The 24,945-nt window shown below is 37.1% G+C and overlaps 1 protein-coding gene and 1 long non-coding RNA gene across 2 annotated transcripts; one reads left to right on the top strand and one right to left on the bottom strand.

Moving 5' to 3' along the window:
- The first annotated feature begins 17 nt into the window (after positions 1-17).
- On the top strand, positions 18-24,106 carry LOC141901840 (uncharacterized). The gene is made up of 6 exons (XM_074789344.1): positions 18-175; positions 1,039-1,071; positions 1,856-2,242; positions 7,960-8,103; positions 10,049-10,233; positions 18,732-24,106. Exons 1-6 carry the CDS (start codon positions 142-144, stop codon positions 19,269-19,271), a joined length of 1,323 nt encoding a protein of 440 aa, XP_074645445.1. The 5' UTR covers positions 18-141; the 3' UTR covers positions 19,272-24,106.
- LOC141901843 (uncharacterized) lies at positions 8,809-13,224 on the bottom strand. The gene is made up of 3 exons (XR_012618865.1): positions 13,082-13,224; positions 10,065-11,000; positions 8,809-8,912 (listed from the first exon to the last, which is right to left on the bottom strand). It is a non-coding gene; the product is annotated as an uncharacterized LOC141901843 (long non-coding RNA).
- Positions 24,107-24,945: the final 839 nt, after the last annotated feature.

The raw sequence follows: 24,945 nt of genomic DNA, 5'->3' as shown, positions 1-24,945 counted from the left end.
TTTAAAAACATGGCCGACGCTGTCTCTTCTAAATGTGACACTCGAAATTAACGAAATACGGCTCTAAAATATGAGCTTTACGGAAGAAAAACTTGATGACGCGTTTAACCGTTATCGCAGCAATTCGCTTACAACCCCTTCATGTTAGACATGCTGTTATGGTTTAGTGTACTCGGTGAGTAAGCTGAAAAATTACTATTTTTTTTCCGGTCATGATGTTATTGTTAACCCACTCGCCAACCAAAACAACAATACTGTGTGATGATGGTAGCCAAAAATGACTGTATAGTGTCAGCAGTGTCCGATCGATCAAAGCAGCGGTAACAAAGCAGTGCACTGTCAACTGTTGCTGATTCCCTCCTGCTTGGCCTTATAATATGAAACCGAATATTGGTTCTTAGATTTTCATTAAGAAAAATTACCTTGTTTATTATGTCCCAAGTCCAAAAGAATTGCTTTCATTAATTATTCAAGTTGTAACGTCAACGAAGTTGATTAATTAGCCTATAGGCGTATACAATATTGATGTGATTATCTGGTGTGTTAGAAGTCAAAACTTCCCATTTTCGATATTTTAACCAATGCTATTACCAACTGGAACCATCATTTGTTTTTTAGACAAGCAATATTAACTGGTACCTGGTAATTGAAGCCAATTTGAAACTTAAAATTACCATTAAGGCCTACCCTAATTTGTCTTTTTTTAAGTTCAGAAGTGATTGTCAGAATTTATCACGTTCAAGCACAATTCATGCATGCATGACTCCATAATAATAATACCCCTAGAACCGGCTCATTTATCTAAGTTAACTTAAATTATCCTTATTTGATACCTACCCAGTAACCTATTGGTATTCAAGGGTTTGCATCATGAATATGCATGATCGATCTCTGCTATGGAATTAGGAAGTGAAATCAAATTGCCAGAATCTGATTGAGATTAATTAGCCTATTAAGACTTTGATTGTGGAATAGCCCATTCAAAGACACATGACAGTTTTTGCACCTAGTTTGTTATGAAGTCTTATTTCTTTTCAGTTGCATTGCTGTATGACACAGTGCTTTCCGATGGTAAGAAAACTTTTCATCTTTCAGACATTGTTGCACAATACAAAAAAGGGGACAAGAGTCTTGAGACTTAGGTCCTATAGAAATATTGGGAATGTTACCAGATAGACCTATGTTGTTTCTATCTGCATTTGAAGGATCTCTCACTTCCAAAAATGACCTAGGTTTATCCCCTTGCAGGTCTATCTCCTGAGTCCACGCATAGCGGCAAGTTCAAAATATTGTAAACCCTAATGGGGGATTATCTCAATATTCTGAGGCATACCTGTTATCGATGATAAAAACACTGGGGTCATCAAGTATAACCTATGCCTCAGGGATCTTACACGGTACAACCCTGGGTCAGTTTTTATCGTCAGTATTAGAGATTTACAGTATTAGGTATGTGTCCTTGTTGGCTAATTGGCGAGATTATTGTTCTGATTGCTTGCAGAATGGCCGGTGATAAAAATACTGTATGGCTTTCAGTTCAACACGCTTGTAATCATTCACGATCAGTCAGTGGTGTGTAAATGATTATTGAGGGCAATCGAGTTTCTTGCCTTGTCAATTGCTGGTCAAACTCTTTCACAACACTTCAGGCAATTTAAACGTCCTGTTTCATGAAATTGCTGAAATCTGATGTAGTCTTGTAGCAATCCCTGTCATTATTCAACTGAATTGTCATGTACTGTATGAGACTTTCTTTTAGAATGTACAATTTTTGGTATAGGCCTATTATCAACTTTTTGCTGGACTAGACGGTTGATCTTCTACTAAAACACATTGTTCAATTCTTTATTTTCAGTATGTTGCCATACATATAACACATCACCAGGGGAAATTATTGCTGCATCGAACCCCCGAAATAAGGACTGCCATGACAAATACAGTTACATTATACGTGCAGATGGGAACTATAACATAGTGCTCAATTTTACCCTAATACACGGCTTCAAGCCACGCCAAAAATTTAGCGGTAACGCTAAGGAGGACACGTCATCTGACTCGTGCTGGTCTAAGTTAGAGATACGTGAAATTCAAGCGGACGGCAAGGAATTTATAATGGAAGTCATCTGCAATGATGTAAAAACGCCAAAAGTCTTTCAAACTAAAACAAATCTATTAAAATTAACTTACATGTGGACACCTGGACATCGAAGTCGATTTAAAGCGGAATATACATTTAAAAAAGGTGAGTTTAGGGGTGAACGTTTTCTCATTATGATCAGGTCTCGGAACGAAATTTTGCTTTTCTACGGGGTTGTTGTATTCATATATCGTGGCATGATTAGCTGTAAACCGAATCTGCAGATGTGAAAGATTGGATAATTTAGTCGCAGACAATATATCTGCCGTGTTGATGGAGGAATTTTGTTGCAGGTTTTGTCTAAAGGTTTAGCTAGGTACCTGGACAGATGGTTGATGTCATAGTTCTATTACCAAGGATTGTGGTGTTTTTGACTCCCGTTTTTATCCTAAGAAGCCACTAAAAGAACAAAGATATAGGCCTATGGGCAATTGTAGTCACAGGATTTGATCAGGTTTACAATGGATTGATAATAATGGAAAAAAAAGATGGCATGGAGTCTACGCTAGCTCGAAAACGTCCGTTTAACTAAAGCTGGCTTATTAAGGGCCGAATCATATGTGCACGCAACATTCTCAGGAAGCGTGTGTCATATTCTACTTGATTCAGCACCACATAACTATGGTACAGTCAAACCCGCTAATCTAGATCAGCTTAATCCGGATTTTGGTCTAATCTGGACAATATTTGCCGTCCATTTGTTCATTAATATACAAGAAAATGACTTTTAATCCGGATTTCCCATAAACCGGGTGAATATTGTTGGTCCCAAATCATCTGAATTTTGCCAGTTCGACTGCACTTCCGAAACCCAGAAACTTGTGTGAACGCCGCTTGTCATCGATCATGATTATTGATTTGAATTATACTTGGTTGTGTGTTGGTAGAGACTTCTATGAGTAGAACCAATCTATCATCTGTTATACAATGGTCTAATAATAAGGACAATAAAAATAGTGATAAAACAGATGTCTTTGATGAATTTTCCATCAATCATTTACTTACGCAGATGTTGCATAATTCATCATTTAAGGACTTAGAAAGTGTGCTAGGTTCTGCGTTTAGGTGTTCTTTTGGATAGGTAAACACTGATGTGGAGGAGTATGTCAAGGTTAGGCTGGGATTTTTTGTGTATTATCTTACGTCATAGAAACTTGTTGAAAGGCCCAATGTCTATAGTAGTATTGAATTATTTTTAGTAGACAGCTGATTCCAATATTTATAGCGCTGACTGCTCTCAGCTGGGTTTAGATGAAATGTTTGTTTGTAAAAAGTCTGATAACTAGTTATATAACTGGGAGCTGTGTAGAGTGACTTTTCAAACAATTGAATTAATTGTTGGCAGGCAACGACCATTGGTTTATTTTTCTCCGCTGTTGTCTACGTGGTCAGACCATACTCCCAGAGTACCCGGGGTATTTCCTTCCGACAAAGGTTAAAAGTGGATCCAGCGTTGGCAACTTAGCCACGCAGTCTCCTGATAAATATTTCTGCCTGTAGCTTAGTGACAGAATTGAACTGACAGCAGGTGCCAGACAGTCCCACAAACATATGATGGCCTTCATGACTGTTATCAAGTAGCAGCGATAATGATAAAATTTGCGGTGATTTTAATCGTGTACCTGGAACTCTTAAAATCAATGTTTATAGTTTGAGCGACTGAAAGTGGAATTGGATATTTTCACTCGTGTATATAAACGTTTTGATATATTTTCAAGTTTCTTTTTGATTTATAACTGGTTTGGTGCATTTGGAGGCATTTTTATCCCGATATTTTATTCCTATCCGTAATTTTGAAGTGTCAAGTTGTTGGAATGGTTTTAGTTTAAACTGTCCCTGTGCTAGTAGATTAATTCATTTGTGCATGTTCGCGAAGACATCCCACTGTCGTTTGCGTGTTGCGAATATCGCCATGGTAACGTGACAGACTTCTTTGCACTTCAACTTTTTAAAAAGTTGACGTTGATAACGACGACGACCACATCGTGAATGGAATCAATACGTCTGCTAGCTTCGATAGGACGTATCACATGAATTGGAAAAAAAATAACTTTGTGTTCTTTAACTAGTTGAAATAATGATTGCCGGCATGAAACGTCAAATTTGATACATCAACATTGAATTTTCATTTTTGTTTTGACAGTTCATCGATTGGGACTGAAGTCTCTTCAGTCTATGCGTTCACCTATTGTCTCTGTTCATCCATGGAGTTATTCCAGCATTGAAGTTTTGAAATTGACGCTGCAATGGATTGTCTTGATATCATATTTATGCTTGTGTCTACCCTTCATATCTGCAGTTTTAAGACTGGCCCGATCAGCTTTTAACTTTCCTGACTGATCACCCCTGTTGTGAGCCGAAATCAGCATGTTTATATATTTTTTACTTTTTCAAGGAAAATCTGAAGATGCTTTGATCAATTTTTGTAACGTTTCTTGTGTATTTCCATAGGGCCCATCATGATAGGAAAGATTGGGCATATCCGAGACAAGATAGGCACAGATTGTTCTGTGCCTTTTTCATGACATTTTTGGCTTGAATTCTCACACCTGTAGCTCACTAGGTATTTTCCCTTTTTCAGTGTAATTTGTGACAGGTATACTTATGTTGGACAGATTTTTTGATCATTCAATTTTTTGTAATTGGTGGCCATTTCCCCACAAATTTGAGTAGTTTTCGACAAGTAAGTTTGCCGAAATTCATCAATTGACCCCTCTGGCATTATTTCCTCTGGCATTTTTACACCCCTGGCATTCTTTCCTATGGCATTATATATATATATATATATATATATATATATATATATATATATATATATATATATATATATATATATATATATATATATATATATATATATATATATATATATATATATATATATATATATATATAATAATAATTGCGACGGATATTTATGTCAATGAAATTTCACATTACGGTTCAACCAGTACAACTAGACAGCTTCACCATAACCGTTGTGTGTAAGGGAGATGGTGACTGTTGCCAATATGGTTTCAGCTATTGCTAGCGAGTACTTGTCCAATTCAAACCGGAATAATTACCACCATTACGCAAGGTTTTTTCAATCGCAGTACAGTTGAATGTTAATCGAAGTTTGGAAAACGGTTTTAATATTCAGCTTGTATTCATCATATATGCATATACACACGCACTCATACGAGCAATTAGACAGGATTGGTATTAGTGCAAAAATCACTTTGCTTTCAGAGAGTTATTGGCTTTATCACATTACTAATCCCTTAAGATTAACTTGTTATCTTCTATGTCTGAGCGTACAATTATATTGTTGTACTGGTATCAAGCACGGTTGCCACTTTCAACCCAAACCCAATTTATTAACTGTAATGTCCAACAACATTACAAAATGATGATTAAATATAAATATATATATATATATATATATATATATATATATATATATATATATATATATAATAAGAAGTTTAATCAGTGGCCAATTCTCTGATGAGGTAAACAACCGCTGTTGTCACTCAGTCTTCTATGAGCTGCAATACTTTGGAAATTAATCAAACTGATGAAGTAATATCGTGGCTGCTAGACGTTATTTCCGATGTCCATTTAGTCTGATGAAGACATGATGGATTAATGTTTTGCAAGATTGCATGCTTTCTCTCCTCTTATTTTAATTCGTCGTTGGCGTACGAAGGGTGGCCACTTACCTGGAAATCAGGGAAAAGTCAGCAGGGAATGGGAGCATTCATTTATTACGTACACATCCCCCCATGTACACAAAATCAGCCATTTTTTCATATACATTAAGCATTACAGTATGCAATTCCATTTACCCCCTCCCCTAATGTGTATAAAATAGATGAATGACTCTTATGACTCTCTTTCTTTTCTTAAAAAAAGTCAGGGAATAGTAGGGAAATTTTGTAAAAATGCTAAAAATCTGGGATAAGTTGGGGAAATATGTTGGGATTGCTATATCGTACATAATCAAGCAGTTTCCACATGTCTTATATATTTGTCTGTATTAAATGATTGGATTCTTAGCAGATCAAGTCAGCGTAAACAGCGTGCATGTCAGGGAATAGGGACAAGTCGGAGACAAAGCAAGTCAAATAAAAGTGGCAACCCTACTCTGCTATACTATGTATTATAAGGTGAAGGAACAGACAACGTGGTTTTTGAATTTGATCAAGGAAGTCCACATGGGATGATGACTCGCATCCTTGAACAAGAAAACTAACTTGAAAATTTGTTGTTGACGCCTTTAGAAATAACACATATATCGCTTAAATATTGTCGACAATAAACGATATAATATAGATAATGTAATATTAAGGATCAAGAAAGATATTTTGGATTTGAATATATCGATAATTTAATTGAATTGACTGGCAACTAGTCAAGCCTGATATATTGATGACGTGGTGTACGTCCTCTAAAAAAAAATGCAATTATGAGTTATGAAACGTATTTGAATACAAAACAATCGCCAAAATTTGCGATTGTAATTGCTATTTTGATGCCAATACTGATAATGTGTGCACATTGACTCGCAGAACCCCTAGGTATCAATGTATGTTAACATTATTTGAAAAATAAAGGTTTTTACGGCAACAAAAATACTTTGAATACATCTAACCAGCAGCACAACTATCCAGTACGGGTACTTTAGGATATTCGAAATCTATCTACTCCAAGTTTGTTGACTGCGAAACATCTGTTTTCACCCTGCAAATATATCAGCCATTGGTCTTTTCATACGAGATTTGAGATTGTCATCAGTTTATCAAGTTTAATGTGCACATGTGTTTTGCGCCATTGAATTGCAAGTACCATTTGGAGAATACGCCCTATCGCATTTGCTGTTTATTTCGTTTAATTCTTTTGATTTCTCAGCGGTGTCGTGCTAACACCATCGAGCCATGCATGTTACGGTCGCGAAGATGTGCCGTGTTTGCATTCGGTTTTATAGTTTTGTCAAAATTTAAAACTTATACGCACGATAATGGCGATGAATTATTGATTCGCGAAACCCTACTGGGTTCCATTTGGTTACATTCGACGAACAGAAAGTATTTTATGAGACAGGTTGGTGATGATTTATCAGGTTCGTCTGTTGTATGTTTGCTGGCGAATTCCGATCTGTATGACACATCCGGGTATGAATATGGAAAGTCATTTTTGTATCATTGCCGCCATCAAAAATATCCCTTTCATTACGAGGTTCCTTCTTTCAGATCAGTTCCTATTATGATCCAGGTAGCAAGTAAACAATAACTTAAAAAGATATGGGGGAAAAATGGCCTGTACAGGGTGGGTACTTATTAGTCAAATACCATGGACAACCATACATAACTAATAAGTTTTCGTATGTCCATCATTCCCTCTGTCTGTCTGTCCGTCTGTCTGTCTGTCTGTCTGTCTGTCTGTCTGTCTGTCTGTCTGTCTGTCTGTCTGTCTGTCTGTCTGTCTGTCTGTCCGTAATTACTGTAGGACATGGGGTTATCAGAGACCTGCCATCTCAATAGGAAATCACTAAAACAGGAAGAGTATCAGCTAGTCTGCTGTCTAGTTAGTTAGCTTGACATTTCGAAATTATGCGCTACAACCCACGTCTCCGATTACGAAAGACTAACTCTTTTCTGTCGCCTTCTTCATAATATTTCATTGCCAACTGTTAATGAAAAGATGTCTGACTTATAATGTTATAGATTCTTGTTCCAAGTTGACTTTGAGCATCGACTCTATTAGAGTCCATGCTTTGAGAAACCTAACAATTTGAAGAATAGACTTAATTGAAAACTGGTGTTTTTTTGTACTTTCAGATTGTCCGTTGTATAAATGTAATGGGGATAAGTGTGTCCTAGTCTGTAATACTGCATTATCTGATTGTAGTGCAGATAGTGCAAGTAAAATTTGTCCAAGTATGGGAACAAGTGTGACTGGAAATCATGGTGCTTCGCATAAAGGTACAAAATACTTCTTACTGTGCCTGTGTTTCATTCTATTGAAAACTATGACTATCTTTCTATGTTCAGCTTTCAATGTGGATTTGAGTTTATTATTGGTAACTTTCCTTATTGAACATTGTCTGGATTGATCGACTCTGAAGTGAAAATTGTATTCAACCCCAGGGTCTATTTTCTAATTTAACGATTGACTGACTGAACATTGCACAGGCCATAGTCGGTTCATTTTTGGGTTGTCTGTTCCTTCCTGTGTTATCAGACAGCGTGTTTTCTTTTGCTTAACATTTTACTTTTTATTTATTTTTTGATTTCGTTCAGAAGTTAGTTATTCTGAAAAACCTTATGGGAGAGTAAATAGGCCTGTACGTTACTCAACCATTGGTCCAAGAATGAAGTTTCTTAGCCTATTCATGTGTATATCATATGCAGGTGTATCTCATTTGGAAGCTTTAACTTTTCACATCAGTTTATTGCATGATTACAAGTAGGTAATGCTTTCTTGACACCTCTGATCCTTTAATTTCATCATCCCTGGGGCGATAGCATTCATGGGTATCGACTAAGATGCTTAGTTCACTTGGGAACTGTATCAACATAGGCTGGTGGCTGTATTTTCAGAATTTTCTATGAGAATCAGCAAAAAATTACATCAGCATTGGTGGCAGCAATGATGATAGTGTAGTATCAAAAATACATAATTCTTTATGTATTTTTGGTTGTATAGATAATGTATGTATATACAAATGAGCTCATGGCGCCTGTGGTTTAGTTTCCTTTCTCTATATAGCCCTGTGCACACGAGTGTACATCTGAAAATATAAGAAAAACCACGTTTACCCATAGTTTCACTTCGTATTTTGGTTTAAAAAGATACCACTGAAAGAAGTATTATGCACCCTGGGCAAAACTATAACTATACACATGTGATATCCATGTGATATGTCATGTCATTTGAAGCTCATTTGAATGTTTTCTGTCTGTTTGGCAGAAAACCTTATTGTTTGCCCTTGATTATTATAACTCTATATGTACTTCCAATTTTATAAAATTGTATGGCGCTGCAAATACTGAATTGATTCAGACAATACAGATGCCAAATCAAACTGCATAGTTAAGAAATCGTTTTTGCAGAAAGTTTCCTTTGCTTTGCAGCTATATTTATTTGCTGTTTTCTTTGAAAAATCTCTCCTATCCTTTTTAGTATCCATTTATCGGTAAACATGCTTAAGAGTTATTGCGGTGCAAAAGGTCGATGTACCAATGGCAGATATCTACCCCACTCGTTCATAGCAAGATTTTTTTCCACATCATCGTCAAGTTCCATAAAAGTCACTTGATATCTTCTGCAGTTAGCGACTCTTGGTACAGTTCTGCCCTGATTAATTAAAATGCACCCGGCAATATGTCTGCATTTACCCGGTACAAATATCTTTGCGGATATCATGTCTTACATTAGCTTGCTTGTCGATACTATTGTATTTTTGCGACCATTATTGTGTGTAGTAATAAAAAGGCCAATATGTTGCGAGATCCCTGTCTGATATCCTCGTTGACAGCCAGGTGCAATGTCAGAATTTCTCAGGTGGCATTATAACCACTATTAGGAAGTCATTATTGTATCTACAGTAGACTACAGTACTCGGTACACTTCGGTTGATTGCTCATGTGAATTTTACTGAAATCTATTTGGAAGAACTTTCTATTAGTCTCATTCTTAATCTTGTCAACTCGGTGAGATTGTTACCGAATAAGGTGGGGTCTTCTATATATGGATATTATATGACCAAAACTCAGTCTCCCTTTTTGTCCAGAGTCTCAAAAATGTGTTTTGTCATTAGTACGCAACTACGGAATAAATAGACCAACTATGAAACAGATTTATATATCATGAGTATAATATGACATAATTTTTTTATTCAATTTTGGCCTATAATTATCATTTCAGGAAGTGGTGATCTTACTAAAAATGTAACAATAGTGATAACTGTGGTGTTGATACTGGTGGTCGTTGTGTGCGTCGTTTTTCATTATCGATTCACGTGCTGGTGGAACTCTCATCATCGACGTCATCCTTTACATGATACAAACTCCAACAATCAACTCCAACCGCAGACTCCATCTGTACCGGAGGTAAGTTGTTGGCTGTTAATGCTGGACAATCAAAAATATTCCTACCCAGTAACATCGATTTTATATTCAATGCGTTTCAAGTAGTATCCTCCGCGTTCAGCAGCCACCCAGTTCTACAATTTACAAATTATTTTGAGCATACCAGCCCGTACTGTTAGAATAAGTAAATTTTCAATTGAATCGACTACAGTTGGTATTCAGCATTTTCTTATACATATTGTGATATATAATTTTGAGTCCAGGAGGCAGTGTCGTAAGTTCAAAAATCCTAGTAATAGCTGATGACAATTTCTTGTGCGTAAATGGAGCATTTAACAACAACAGCTTATCTGTATGCCAGGCATGACGCAGCGGGGCATTATGCCCTTTTGCTGAACCGTACCAGCGCGCTGCATTGTCGCCTATCCAGTCGAGGTAGCAGACCACAGTCTACCTGACATTAGATTCCTGATGACACTACATCAGGTTGTTTTATTGATTATGTCTCGTCTAGCCGGCTAGCAGAGTGTTTGCTGCTATGTAATCGTTCTCTTGTCTGCTGCAAACTTGACGCTGATGACTATGTATAAAACTACTTATCATCAATGGAGCCACAGTCTCAGACTCATTTACAATTAACTCGGCAGAATTTTCCATCATTGTTGCCGTCATCCTTGCCCCTTCACGTGTCTAACATCCAGCGATTACTTTCCTCGCGAATTCTTACCATCCGTTTTACCATCCGGAATCCGTTTTAGAGTTCATTTCATTCCCTCCCTGAGGTCATGCTATGAGAAGAAGAACAAAAGATTTAGAAAATGCACGTTTAAACATTACTCGGTATTATGATAAAGAGTCCAGACAAGGTTCAAAGTAGTTGCTGGTAATTCTGTTTACTTCTTGAGGTATATTCTTCTTAAGACCTAGTTCATTTGGTGCATAGTTTCATGTGTTGTTTATTTAGTGTATTATGATGTATGCCGGACTTGTGTTTGAGATTTGCGTAAGACCAAAAATTCATGAGGACAAACATGGTGATAGAAGACGCTATGTTGATATTTTAATGAAGACTTAAACCTTCATGCTTATTTACATTCTTCCTTCTTTTTGTATCTCTTACACGGCAGGGGTACTGGGTGTGTCTACCAGCTCATTACTTTTTTGTAAGGAGTTGCTTTTTGTTAATCCAGGAAGGTGGGTAAATTGACCTTTCATTCTCTGCCCCCAATGGTAATGTGTTTTAAACTTTGTAGCTTGTTATAAAAATAAGTGATGACCACTGTGAACTCCACTATAGAGACTGCTGCCATCTGTTGTCCAACCCATTCCGTATTCTAAATTGGTTTTTTTTTTTTTCGAAGAAAACATGCCATGCAGCAATTTATTCAGACTAACGAGTTCCTGAGTCACTTCATGTATTTTAAATATTTAGAGTTAATCTCTAGGGTTACTTAATGTGTTTCTATTCAATGTTGGCCTGGCACGTGATATGTTTGTTCGATAGGTATAATCTGTTAATCGGGTTTAGAAAAATTCACTTCAACTGTTGGCAAGGGCTGCTTGTAAAACTGCAGAATAACCTAATAAGTCTAGACATGCTATTAGTTTAAAAAAAAGTATTTTCTAATATTAATAGTGAATAATCTATATTCTTTGTATACAGGTAAATAATCTATATTCTTTGCGTACCATTTATGTAAACGATAATATTTATTCTATCGTCAATCAAATTTAGGTTACAAGAATATATAAGCCTATGAACAGAGCAATAAAGGCTGTACAATCACTAAGGACTTTCCCTTGCGTGTGTCATTCACCAGTCCTGCTGGTGCAGTTCAACACTTCAATTCTCCACCATCATATAAGCCGCGATCACACGGACACGATTTGGCCCGGGCAAAATTGGCTTGGGCCAAATTTGGCCCGTGCCTAATTAGAGAGCGCGTTCACAGGCAAACCATTCACTCCATACTAAACAATGCTCAAACAAAGCGAAGTGGATCATTTCCGGTGCTAGTTGCAATTCAAACGCAATCATTTGTCTGGCGCTGAAATTAGGCTCGGGCCTGGTCCGACGTTTTTGGTCAGGCCAAATTTGGCCCGGGCCAAACAGGCGCGGGCCCATTTGGCACCCGTGTGAACAGTTAATCCGAGCCAAATTTGGCACGGGCCAAAAATGCACGTGTGATCGAGGCTATATTATTACATACAAATCATAAGAATCCCACAGTTGTAAGTTGATTCAAATAATGCATTGAATATGAAGAACTGTTTCAGGCAGTTGCCTCAGGTGGTTGGCTACGATCAGACTTGAAAGTAAGATAGTCCTTTAATATTGAATTTTTATGTTTTATACCTACGATAACTGCATCATGAATATTGTAATGTTGTCAATATGAATTCAATTACATCATGTTTGTCTATTTGCTGGGCCAATTTTTAATGTCAACAAGGGGTAGTTCACAAGAGTAATGGCGGGCGACACTGCATTATGCAGTAATGCTCCCACGAGTAACACTACGCCGATCTAGAAATGATTTGCAATCAGTTCTGAAATCATCCGTATGCCGATTTTCCTGTAATGTATATCATCATCTCAAGTGCTGCTGCTCTTATTATCGTGAACAATATTGAGCATATCGTGGTGGCGATTCTCCTGTATAAAAACCTAGACGTCTGAGCAAACAGGAGTGAATGGTTCCAATGCATTTGTTGTTGTCGTATGTTTTATGTATTATATTGGCAAATGAAATCAATGGCGTTCAGCGCATAAATTTAGCGGAGCTCCATTGCGCTCGTGAAACGGCAGAGTAGTCAAAATAGAGAGAGAGAGAGATCTGGGCGTGCTGTCATTTGTTTGTTGTAGTACCTTATTCTCTATGGATATTCTGAAATCAAAGCAAATGATCATTGAAGTAATCCTTTAAGTAATCTTCCATCTATCTTGTCTCCTGATTATTCATAGCTCACTGTCCATATTGTCGAAGATTCAGGTTATTACATAACATACTTTTTCTGCCTATCCTGTTATGCAATGGTGGTGAGAGATGTGCCTTGGAGTAGATTATGCATTGATATCTGGCACATTCATTCTGTATGCCATTTTATTATTGTATCTGGTACATAAATCTATTTTCAACTTGTTTATATCTAGTTTTTACCTGTGATGGGTTGTGACATTTTACTTAGAGATTACTACGTATTGCTTGCTGGCCATATCTATCTCTATCCTGCAGTACTGTTTCCAGACAGTCTGTCCTACATAGTTCAAGCGCATAATAGCTGCCTTCCCTGCGCGCATACATGGGATCTTCCTGCACTGTTACTTCTGTCTGTCTAGACGGTATTGAATAGGTTTAGGTCATGTGACGCTCATGGTGGCGTATAGGCTATACGAGCATTAATAATTTATCAGAAGCCTGTAATAGCTGTAACGGCGGAGATGGTATTCATTTTTCTGAAACTGAAACATTGCCGTTTGGGATAGTTTAGCTATGCTGAGTTAGAGAGGCCATATTCTGAATAGGGAAATCTTTCGGACTGATGGGTCTGGCTTTCATGTGTGCCGAGAAAATTTTAGGCTTGTTCAAAAAACGTGTACGTCCAGAAAAGAAATGTGGAAGCAGCAAAGAGGAGGATGTTTACGGTCATGTCAATGTTTTGCCTACAACCTCTGGTTTTAAATCAAAAAAAGACTCTTCATCTAAAATGGTAGGTGTTTAGTTATGTGGTACTGGGTGTATGCGACGAAATATTGAGAACTCTCTCACTTTGGACAAGCTCATCGATTTTGCTTATTGCGACTTTGAATTCTTAGACATATATCCTACTGTCTGTATCTGTTGAGTTTGAATAAATTGGAAAGATTTTTGTTGTTCGTATAGACTATGGTGCGTATAGGGCCTAACTGTTCTTGAAATTGATATTCTTCATTGCTTTTCTTGCGCTAAATGTCATCTTGTGTTTGAATAGTCAGTCTGTATGTTTAATGAGATGAACAAGTTTGATGGTATGAAATATATATTTATTTCATCCATTGAAAAAATTAACATATATCCTGCTTTTAAATATCTCGTATGTCAGTATATCGGTTGTCTTGGTATTACTTTTTTTATGCTTCATCGGTCAGTTATTCATTTTTCAAAAATTACAGGTAGGCCTTTGTTTCTGTGGTTAACTTTCAAATTATAGATAACTGATTTCTGAGACCTTAATATCCTACACTAAGGTTTAACAGAAGTACATCTGACCCCAACTAAGGTTAAATTTAGAACTGTATGTCTGGTCATTGAATAGCCAGAATAGAACAGTATAACAAGCAAACTCTTTCAAAACAGCTCTGTAGCCCTGATTTCAGTACCAGTATGTAAATACATGGAAACAACTAGAAAAATAGTCTCGCTGCGACTAGTGATTGTATGAATGTGTTTTGACATTATTACTGAACCCGACTGTATCGGCTGCAATGAGTATGTATTTTTATCGGACTATGATTTATGACACGAAAGAAGTACACAAATACTAAGGGCGATGATGATTGAAAAAAAAATGTCATGAAAAGATTGCGAAATTAACCCTGCGAGTGTTTTGATATTTACGTTTTATGGGTTTTCCGTCTGACGTCTCCAGTGCTGTGTCACGTAGGCAGTTCAGACTGGTTAAAATCAATCAGTTTTAATTAGGTTCAACAAAGATTTTATAGCATCGGGTTGACGTATCTATCGATTGCAATGGAAATAAGTAAAAGGAAATAAAATATCGAGATAACCTCTGCTCACATCAAAGATATTCCTGGTTGTAAAGGACATACATTTGGAAAGATCATTTGATTTTTGAAATTTCATTGCTTATTAATGAAGGCCCATGAGATGATGGTTTATTTATTTTTCTCACATATTCCTGGCTTATAGAGGCAACCTAAACTGGCAAAAAAGTATTGCTCTTTGTCCAAAAGGCATGATATAAAAAGTACATATCACCTGAACTTTGGAACTCTGTGATGATTTTGGAAGCACTGGCTGAACTTGGTAATTGGTTTTGAAAAAAAAGGTTGTTGGGCCGTGCTGTATAAGCCTATCGGAAACTGATATCAAACTGATATATATTATTGCTGTAAGATTCACAATCGTTTGTAAAGTCATTTATGTATAGTCATATTTTTATATGAATAAGCGTTATGTTTAGCTTGGCGTCGTGCTCAATAGAGACCATTTTTCTGAAGAGGTTTTTTTCGTGTGGAAATTTAATAGCCTTTGCAGATATCAGGGACAAATTTGTTAGCTAGTCGGAGGGGGAAACTACCGATTCTGCACTACTTCAGTATTGGTGGTACTGAATACAGTACAAATGAGATCTACTTGTAATTTTGTACAGGAATGTTAAACACACTGTGGATAGTTGTGTGGTGTTTTGCTGCTAGGTTTTTTCATACCTGGGCTTGGTTACTGGTACTTGAAAACGTGTTACGCCAGTCTATGTAACAAATGCTATAGGTAAAAAATTGTACGCGCTGCCAGCACACGTAATATACACATACACACACACACACCACACACCAACACAACACTACACAAGAGAATAAGGTCATAGTGATAATATTTAAATGAGGAATTTAGGTTAGTAACTACGCAGTATTACTCCATTTCAATAAAAATATTTAAAAATTGTAAACAATAAAAGGTATGAAAACTTGAATTGACGCGTTGGTATTTCACTGTCCAATTTTTCTGTTTCAATGAAGTCAGCTGTTACATTTTATTTGTCAAACAGCAGTTATCGCTGTCTAATCAGTTGCCAGTGTCTGGAGTTCGATTCTCCGGGTTTTTTCCTTCTCCCCGATGAACTGCAAACTGCGACTACTGCTGACTACTGCTGAACCATTAGCAGTTCACGCAAAGTTCAAGGAATTTTTTATTGTCTGGTTTTGAGCTAGACACTAATGTAAAATGTTAAGATGACTGGTTCATGCGGAGGTCAGTGGCTGATCTGTACTATTCTCTCACATTCTTATTTGCATAATGTATTTTCAGAACATTACGTAACAATGGAATATCGCGCGTGCGTGCATGATGCACGCGTGGTGTTTTCGCCATCAAGTTAATTTTTATTGTCTTATGGCATTTTTTTGCCACGTCAATTACTGGTGCTTAGCAGTACACTTTATACTACTGAAATGAAATCATGTATGGGCGCTTGAAAATTTTAGTTAAATAGTGATTTGATTGCTCGGAAATTCATTAGATTTAGACAGCGTCTCGTTTCAATAGGTGTCTGAGTACATAATTTACACTTTATTTCCAATGAAAATCCTGTCTTGTACGTTCATTGTTAAGCGTGTCTAGGTTTCAACCCACGCACCAGACTATGCAAGCATATGTATACTTGCTACGTGCTCTTGATTTAATTTCTTGATACCAAGGTCCACTTTGACAAAACGAATAACATTTTGTTTCAATTTTTGAGTTCATTGAAGATACATTGGTTGGGCAGTTTTTACATCAGTTGGGCAGTTTTTTGTTATCTTTCTGTGTTCGATAAAAGGAGTGTGAACCCTTTCTGGAAATGAAATGAAATGAGATGGCATGAAGTGTCTATAGCGCGTTCACACGACAACTAGTTAGACCGGTCCGGTCCAAATTTCGACCGGACCAAATTTTGGTGAGCGTTCACACGGCGTTTTGAAACGCGGTGATAAAATCGCTTGTCACCGGGCCCATAAGATGTCGTCATCTGATAAATAATCAATTGCACCTGGATGAAGTCTTGCTTCCAGATTCGAAGTATAGCAAGACATTCTTCATTTGACCAATTCGATCCTCTTGTCCGGTTTAGACATTTTAGCGAATTCGATTTTATTCTATCACGCTGAAACTCTAAGTGTCCTTTAAACACGGTTCAAAGCACGGCAGTAAAACGGATGATGATCGTGATATACGAATACGAATTACGCTCCAAACATTTCCATAGTATAGGGAGGGAAAAAAGTTCTTAAAAATGATTACATAAACGGTAATAAACGCACTTAAAACTTAATAAACTGGACTCACACTCTGCCGCAGAGGTCTCGACATCAATACCGCAGAGATTTAGAACTACGATTTAGACCGGACCTGGTACCAGTTTCTGTCCACACACACATATTTAGACCGGTCCAAAATTTGGTCCGGACCTGGTTCGCTCTTTTAGACCGTGCAAAATTAGACCGGTCTATTTGGAACGGTATTTTTGCCCGTGTGAACGCTTGGTCTGGTCTAAATTGGACCGGACCAAATTTAGACCGGTCTAAATTTCGTCGTGTGAACGCACCCTATCGTCTACACATACATATATGGATTGATTCATTGAACACACGCGCAGACTGTCGCGACATTTCTGACAAAAATAACAGCCGTGCCCAGAGCATAGGATTATGTATGAAAATAGATTTACGTCGGCGTCGTTTGTTCGATTGTAGTCTGCTGTGTCTGACTAGTTTATTTTACGCGCCATGATAGGCGACTGGTTATATTTCGTCACGCCTCCTGTAGTACTCGCAGCTCTTTTTACTTTCTCTCTCGCTTTCCTCGTTTGTACGGGTTATTTTTTAAAGCAGCCGACCTTGTCTGGTGTGAAATAGCCGGTGAGATAATCCTACGCGCGTGCGTATGGCATAATGAGACATCTAGCCGTAGACACTAACACTAAAACATGTCTCATCTAATATCACTGAGGATGACAGCGTTGTCTCAAGATGCTGCTGGCTGGTCGACTGAATCACTAATGGAGGAAATCCGGTTACAAATGCTCTTTCCTCTCTGTCTGTCTCTCCATCATATATTTATATACATATTGATATGTCAGTCTGTGCTCATGAACTTTTTTTTAATTCATGTCGTCTGCCGTTGCGTAATCGTTTTTTCAATTTTTTTTTCTCGCGTCAATCAGGATGAAGGAGTGTACGGCGTGCCATATCTTGATGACTCGATTTCGAAATATTTCTGGTTACGATTGGAATAATCTGGTCTTTTCATGACCGGCGTGAATTCCTTGAAAAAAGAGATTGCCGTCTTTGAACGATGTGTCTGGTCTCTCTTAATCATACATAACCAAACAGATAGCTCACTCCCGCACTCTTTTAAAGTGAGAGAGAATCCACTGTGCGTATTAAGTGGTCGTTGATTGCTTTTAGCGTTTTATAAGTAGAACATTTGGAAAAATAAGTAGATCATTTCGGTATAAAAACATACCAGTAATGTATGCATTATTTACACATGCAATACCAGATAGAATAGTATTGGCTTGGATTCTAAGAATTGATTTGCGCAAAACATAACACTCTAAAACTTTTTAACAATGTCAGTCTGATCGTTACTGCTAGGTATACAATTTTATTGTTACTGATGATATATACTGATTTCTTATTCCCCCAGAGTTTTCCTGAAAATTCAGAGCATCGGCTTAACTTTGTTTGGCGTGTAAGAAATTCCTGCATTTTACTCGTCGTAATGATAGTAATGATGATGGTGTTTGTTTCGTTGTAGAGGGTGTATGTTCCGACGTGTCATCCCGACCGTTTTACGCACGAAAGTCAGCCCGGATACACGGATATGATGTTGGGCTATCCGCCGACGATACAGATATCGCTCGACGGCGAAGAGGGATATAAACGTAGTCAGCTTTTGTTACATAAGACGATGGATCCGAGCGGCGAAATCGCACGCGCATCCATTCGACCGCCGCCGAATAAAACAATTTACGACGGCGATAGCCCGCCGCCGAGCCGGTCGCAATCTGTCGGACTGTTAAATAGACACAGCGGTAAACCTCCGTCGACGCGGAACTTACGGCAATGCGGTGCCAGGTCGACGGAGCGTATCGGTGGCTGTTACTCGCCGGGTATTTCGAATAACAATAACTATCCGAGTAACTCGGAATTTGTATCGTCTAGGACTTGCAGTTCTGCCGGGCACTCGCGGAATTCAAGCGGTAGTAGCGGCTGTTCAAACACGGAGGCTCCTCCGCCGTACAGCGATGTGATAGCTAATATAGACGATTTTACGTGTCGTTCCGGGAATGTATGATATCTGTGGGTAGAATCTGTATATTCTACTTGATCACAGAACGGTGTCCGCGCCGACCGACCGACCACTGTTGCCCCGTCATTCGATGTGACCTCGTTAGCAGCCGCCACAGCAGCAGCAGCAGCAGCAGCAGCAACAGCAGCATCAATTACAACGTTTACCAGATGTGAAATAACGATGATGATTTGCATGCTCAACTTGCTCAACCCCTCGTCACAGAATTGGTGCTGGTGAGCGTAAATCTAGCCGAATTGGTTGTAACAACTGGCCCTGGTAGTCAATGTGTTTAAGTTGATGTCGAGTGTGTGCAAGGATGATTTCGATAATAATACTGCTCAGCTTCCCTCTCTAAAGCTAAAATTTGTTATGTTCGTTCATACTAAAATGATGATTCGGATTTTTATGAGGGTTTTGATGATTATGATAATGAACATGTCATACAATGGGTTGTTAAACAACCGCCTATGTACGTATGAACTTTTGATTGTTTGAATGAAGTTTGATTCTTATCAGATATACCATTACTTCTGTTTCTCTTGCGAATATGTGCGCAGTGCTTCTAATAACATAATTTTGCGCCAACGAAAACATTTTCTGTTGGATAAATGGTTTCATAATACATTATTACTGCCAGTTCAAAATGCTAACATTTCCTATGAAATCAGAGCTAGAATTAAAAACTGATATATATTTTTTCCATCTGACTGACTGACGGCGTCTGATATTTCCCACTAAACTATTTGATTCTTCTATGGGTCTACGTACACGATCGAGGTAGTCCAAGCTGGAAATAGCAAATCTATAGCTAACCTAGAGATAACAAACGTTAATTTCAGTTGTTGCATATCTACGACATCATATCCTCATTGCGTTTTCTAATGAAGTTCGTTCAATGAACAACGGCAGTTGCTGTACAGTGGGCTCATGTTTTCCCTTCATTAGATATATGTCAATTTTTGTTTTAGTTGAATCAAATCTTGGGAGTATCCGAGATCAAATCAAGTAATTGATTAAATCCTTTTTTCTTTATTTTATTGATAAAAAGTGAATGTTTTATACGTACCACTCGGGGTAATTTGATTTGATTACTTAATTGATACATCTATTAAGGCTAAGTGAGGCCTACTTGTCGTCAAATAGACTTGATGAATATGTCTATGATATGTATTTCAGTAAATTGTTACTTGAAAAAATGGCATTGATTAATGGCTTTACAAGCGGATTAACAGCGCCGTGAAAATTGCAATATCTTAATTACTATTTAGAAAAACGTTTCAAGTGGACAGATGTTGTTTTCATATTTGTGCATGTCGTCTAATTGCATGAAACGATGAAATGTCCCCAATGCTAGAAAAACATGCCAAGAGTTGACGGGAATTTCAGACATTCAAATACCCAGTAGGTGAAATTGTAGAAATGTAATTTGAAAAATCATCACGAAGTGACCTGCTATTCGATGAATAACAGTTCCTACTACCGCGATTCACTACTGTAATAATGATTGGTATAAGAAACTAACTTTTTGCAGATATCAGCGATTAAAACAGCTCGAGAAAGTGAATTTAAATGAGATGATATGATTGTTAGTTAACCTCTATTGTGTCATTTGGAAATGTGTGTTTTGTGAATCTCTTAGAATAGATCATTGTAAAAAGAACTTCTTCCTTTCCTCCTCACTCCCCCCTCGTCTTTACCCCCCCCCCCCCCCCATTTTTCCCGCATAAATTTCTGTGCTGCCTTTCTCATTTTGTATCTTCAGCATAAGAATTTTGACAGTTTTTCATTTTGCATCCATATGAAAACTAAATCGATGAGATAAGGATTGATGATTTTCTCGGACACACAATAAATTGTTGAAGCAGGCCTGCGCTATAATGTTCGACTGTGATAGCTTATAATATGTCTCTTAATTAATGATTATATGATGGGCCTGCTTCTTAAAAGTCGTTATCAGTATTATGATTATTATTATTATCATTATTATTAATTATTATCATTATTTTTGTCATTATTATCATCTCTATTAATATTATTCAATTATTCTCAATATGATTGAAATATTATAATATTGTAAATTTATTTGAGAGTAGCTTTACAAATAGGCACTTACTATGTAATTTCACCGGCTATCCCAGAGCAGCAGCAGCAGCAGCAGCATCATCTGAATGTTGATGCACTGACAAGTGATTTTTACCAATGTTTACTAGAATGTTTACTAGAATCTGGCTCTCTTAACAGTTTGTCAATTCTGGCTGCATTTATTCCATGATCGAAATAGAATCCGCTTTTTATATTGGCCATGAAGATGTCCGGTTGAATGCTTTTGAATTCATTGGAAAGAATTTTAACTTGAAAAAAAGAACGGCTAGTACTGACAGAGCAGTTACTTTGAAACAGGGATAAGTAAAGAAAATATCACGGCATTTTCATCTATACAGGCCTATACATTATGTTTAGATATACATATATACAATATAGAAGGTTGAATGATTTTCATACAAAAATCACTGAAAAAAATCACTTGTTCAGACATCTACATTAATACATAATAGATCCAGTCTCAAGTCTTCCTGTCATTCTCGTTCTAATATAATGTAATTTCCTACTTTCATCATTTCATTATATACTTAGTTGAACGCAATCACATTAGCTCATTTAAAAGCTGACTAAACGATGAGCTCTATTACGATATGCTTCTCGTGTACGTACACCTTCGATGGAATTTTCTGTTCGGGTTAAGATTCTACAATGATTTATGTATAATTATATATGATACATTCATCTTCCCGCTCGTTGAAGAGGTTCGATTCTGATTGCTTGCCTTCAATGTCGCTGTGTTCACTTACCACGTTTTTAGCATTTCTTGATGTGAGTCCAGAATAGATAAGTTTTCATGGAATTAATAATAACTCTTTCAGTGTTTTGATATTCCCGAGTGTCGGTTCCACAGCCATTTTTACGATGGAGGAGGGAACTTTCTCCCGATTTCAATTGTTGTGCAGGATTACAACTTCAAAAAAGACAAATACGGGCACAGTTTGCACTTAAGATTAATTATGCTTAAAAAGAATTGTATGAATGTATGAATTTAACCAGGATTGGTGTTTGACTAAATTTACTTGTTCAAAGACTGCTGTGTAAAATTGTCTGTTTATATTATACACTATGTGTAAATAGGGATGGTTGCCATTGGATGATGATGAATTCACTTGGCCACAGTTGGCCTTTTTAAAACCATGATGCTGAACATAAAAGAATGTTTTATAGTTCTCGGTAACAGTATTTAGAAGGTTATCGATACATAAAATTCAGGCAATAACTTGCTCTCACATACTTTTATGGTTTTTTTGTATCATTATCATCATTTGTGGGCGATATATTTTATTTTATGAGTCATTATTTTCTTGTTATTTTCCACATACTCGGACTAAAGATATTGAATTCTGAAAACTAAAATTGAAACCGCTACGGTTAAGCTTTTCACATTGTTCAGCGCTACGAGAGAACACGCGTTCTTTGTTCCATTTCACTTCACGTGTTGCTCGTATCCCCGTATATTAGTCGTGGGTTTTTATTGTGAAAAGAGGCAATGTCTACGTAAAAATCATCATCGACAGAACTTCTATCCTTCGAGTGTCTGTCTGCTGATCTGTACATGAAGTAGACAGGTGATTTTACTCATGGGGGCCACAAACCAAAATACATGTAACATTGTTATAAGAAAATTGAGTTACCAAACTTGTTGAAAGGTTAGTATGCTGTAACAGTAAAGCCTATTTCATCGATATGATTTGTACGCTGGTGGAATTAATCAAATTTTAGTCATTTTGATATCGGTTCAATCTAAACGAACACATTGGTTAGATATAAATATCGACTAGTTTCAGGCAAAGTGTTAAAACACAGCTGTGAAGTGGCAAGGTTTCATTTTGTTCGAAGTTGTGGACCCTAGACCTTGAGTCGCAGCAGCCGCCACTAACGTGACTCACCAAAGCTTTTAGTTTTATATATATATACGTGGGTGTGAATGCATTTACTTATTGCCATTGTCTAATGACAATCCATACCTATGATTTTTTTCATCATGTCTGGTTTGAATTTAGGCTGGGTATGGAATAACAGCAACGATTTGAATTAATAGAAACACATTGAACATACATGATATATAGATATGTGGGCATTATTGATATCTGCGAGGTCTATTTTGAGACTTTTTAATGCAATATCTCGGAATATTTATTTATTGTTTTGTTATTCATGTATATATTGTTGATACATTGTATTCCTTATCAACAGTCGATGTATTTGTAGGAATTTTCAGCCGATTGTATTTCATTGAAAATTGGGGCTTGTTCAGATTGGAATAGCATTGAAAAGCTTTAGTTATAGCGTCATTAAAGCCGAACAAATATTAATTTTCTGTACAAAAAAGAAAAACGTTGTGAACCCCGCGGCCCCAGTTCTGCTGAACAGTTGATGTAAATGCACTCACATTATTTTGTAAAAACATAATTTGCGATAAATAGCTGAAAATCATGGAGAGTGATTGTTATTAATTGATTCTAGGGGAATGATATCAATATTTATTGAGGCTGTTAAGAGCACTCAAGAGGCTTTTTACATAGATGTACCGTTTTTGTTGTATTATCCAATGGCGATCAATCCCTCAGACTTAAAAGGAGACATTAGTTAAATACAGTGCATTCTGTGAGTAATTTAGCCGTGATACTAAATGACGTGAGAATTTATTTGTATGTAAAACCGTGATGATATGGAATTGTGAAAGTGAAACATAAGTGAAATAAAAATGAAAAATACTGAGTATTGTATTTTGTAAAGCACATTCTTACGTCTTTTCCTATCATTGGAGTTTTTTCGTGACAGAAGTCGTCGTGATGTGGATAGAAGGTGCCAGAGAGTTTATCCTCCGTGTAAACATAAAATTCCTTGCCGTTCATAATGGAATGTTCAGTCGTGGAAACGTATATGTAAGGGACTAGTTAATGTACGTATGCTTAAAAGAGGGGGTTAGATCGGCAGTATTTCTCAATGCATTTTTCACGGTTTCTTGGTTATAAAACCTCTAATTTCGTATGGACTAGAGCGACCAGATAAGGGAGTCTGACTGCACTGTTCCCACGATGCCTTCTTGTAAAAGCTAGCCCCAAAACATGAACGTTTGCTTTGGAAAATCCCACTCGAAAGCTCTAATCCTTAAAAAACAGCGTGGTTGGTGAATGGCTTATCAAAATTATTGGCTCTACATTCTCCTCCTAGCTATACAGCGTTCAGATTTTATTAGTGTTGGTGAACGTGTTGCCTTTCACATTCGTCGGTTTGCCCGATGGTATAGAGTGGATGTCTTGACATAACTCTTAGTGTTTTACATCCAAGTTTATGGACTTTTTTCTGACGCTTAGAAAAAGATAGCCGCTGTTTCGCCTTGTAACGGGTTAAAAATTGAGTTTGCAGTGGGTATATGCTACGTAACACTGGTTATTGGTTTGTATAATATACACACGTTCCCTGGCAGGTGAGGATCGTATCACGTGGGATTACTGATTATCCGACAAAAAAAAACTGTGCACTCTATCAATTGTATGGGGTACAACGCATAAATTAAACGCACGAACTAAGAATGCACTTGGGTTTTTATCACACAAGAAATTTGTGA

The sequence above is a fragment of the Tubulanus polymorphus genome, chromosome 3 (genome assembly GCF_964204645.1).
Source record: "Tubulanus polymorphus chromosome 3, tnTubPoly1.2, whole genome shotgun sequence".
Lineage (NCBI taxonomy): Eukaryota > Metazoa > Nemertea > Palaeonemertea > Tubulaniformes > Tubulanidae > Tubulanus > Tubulanus polymorphus.
Note: the sequence above shows the minus strand (reverse complement) of the source record. Positions and strands in the feature narration are given on the sequence as shown.

Excerpts from the sequence above, each read along its gene's own strand:
- LOC141901840 (XM_074789344.1), top strand. The coding sequence starts at position 142 with ATGTTAGACATGCTGTTATGGTTTAGTGTACTCG. Across the intron at positions 1,072-1,855 it reads TGACACAGTGCTTTCCGATG|TATGTTGCCATACATATAAC; the intron begins GTAAGAAAACTT and ends CTTTATTTTCAG. Across the intron at positions 8,104-10,048 it reads TCATGGTGCTTCGCATAAAG|GAAGTGGTGATCTTACTAAA; the intron begins GTACAAAATACT and ends TTATCATTTCAG.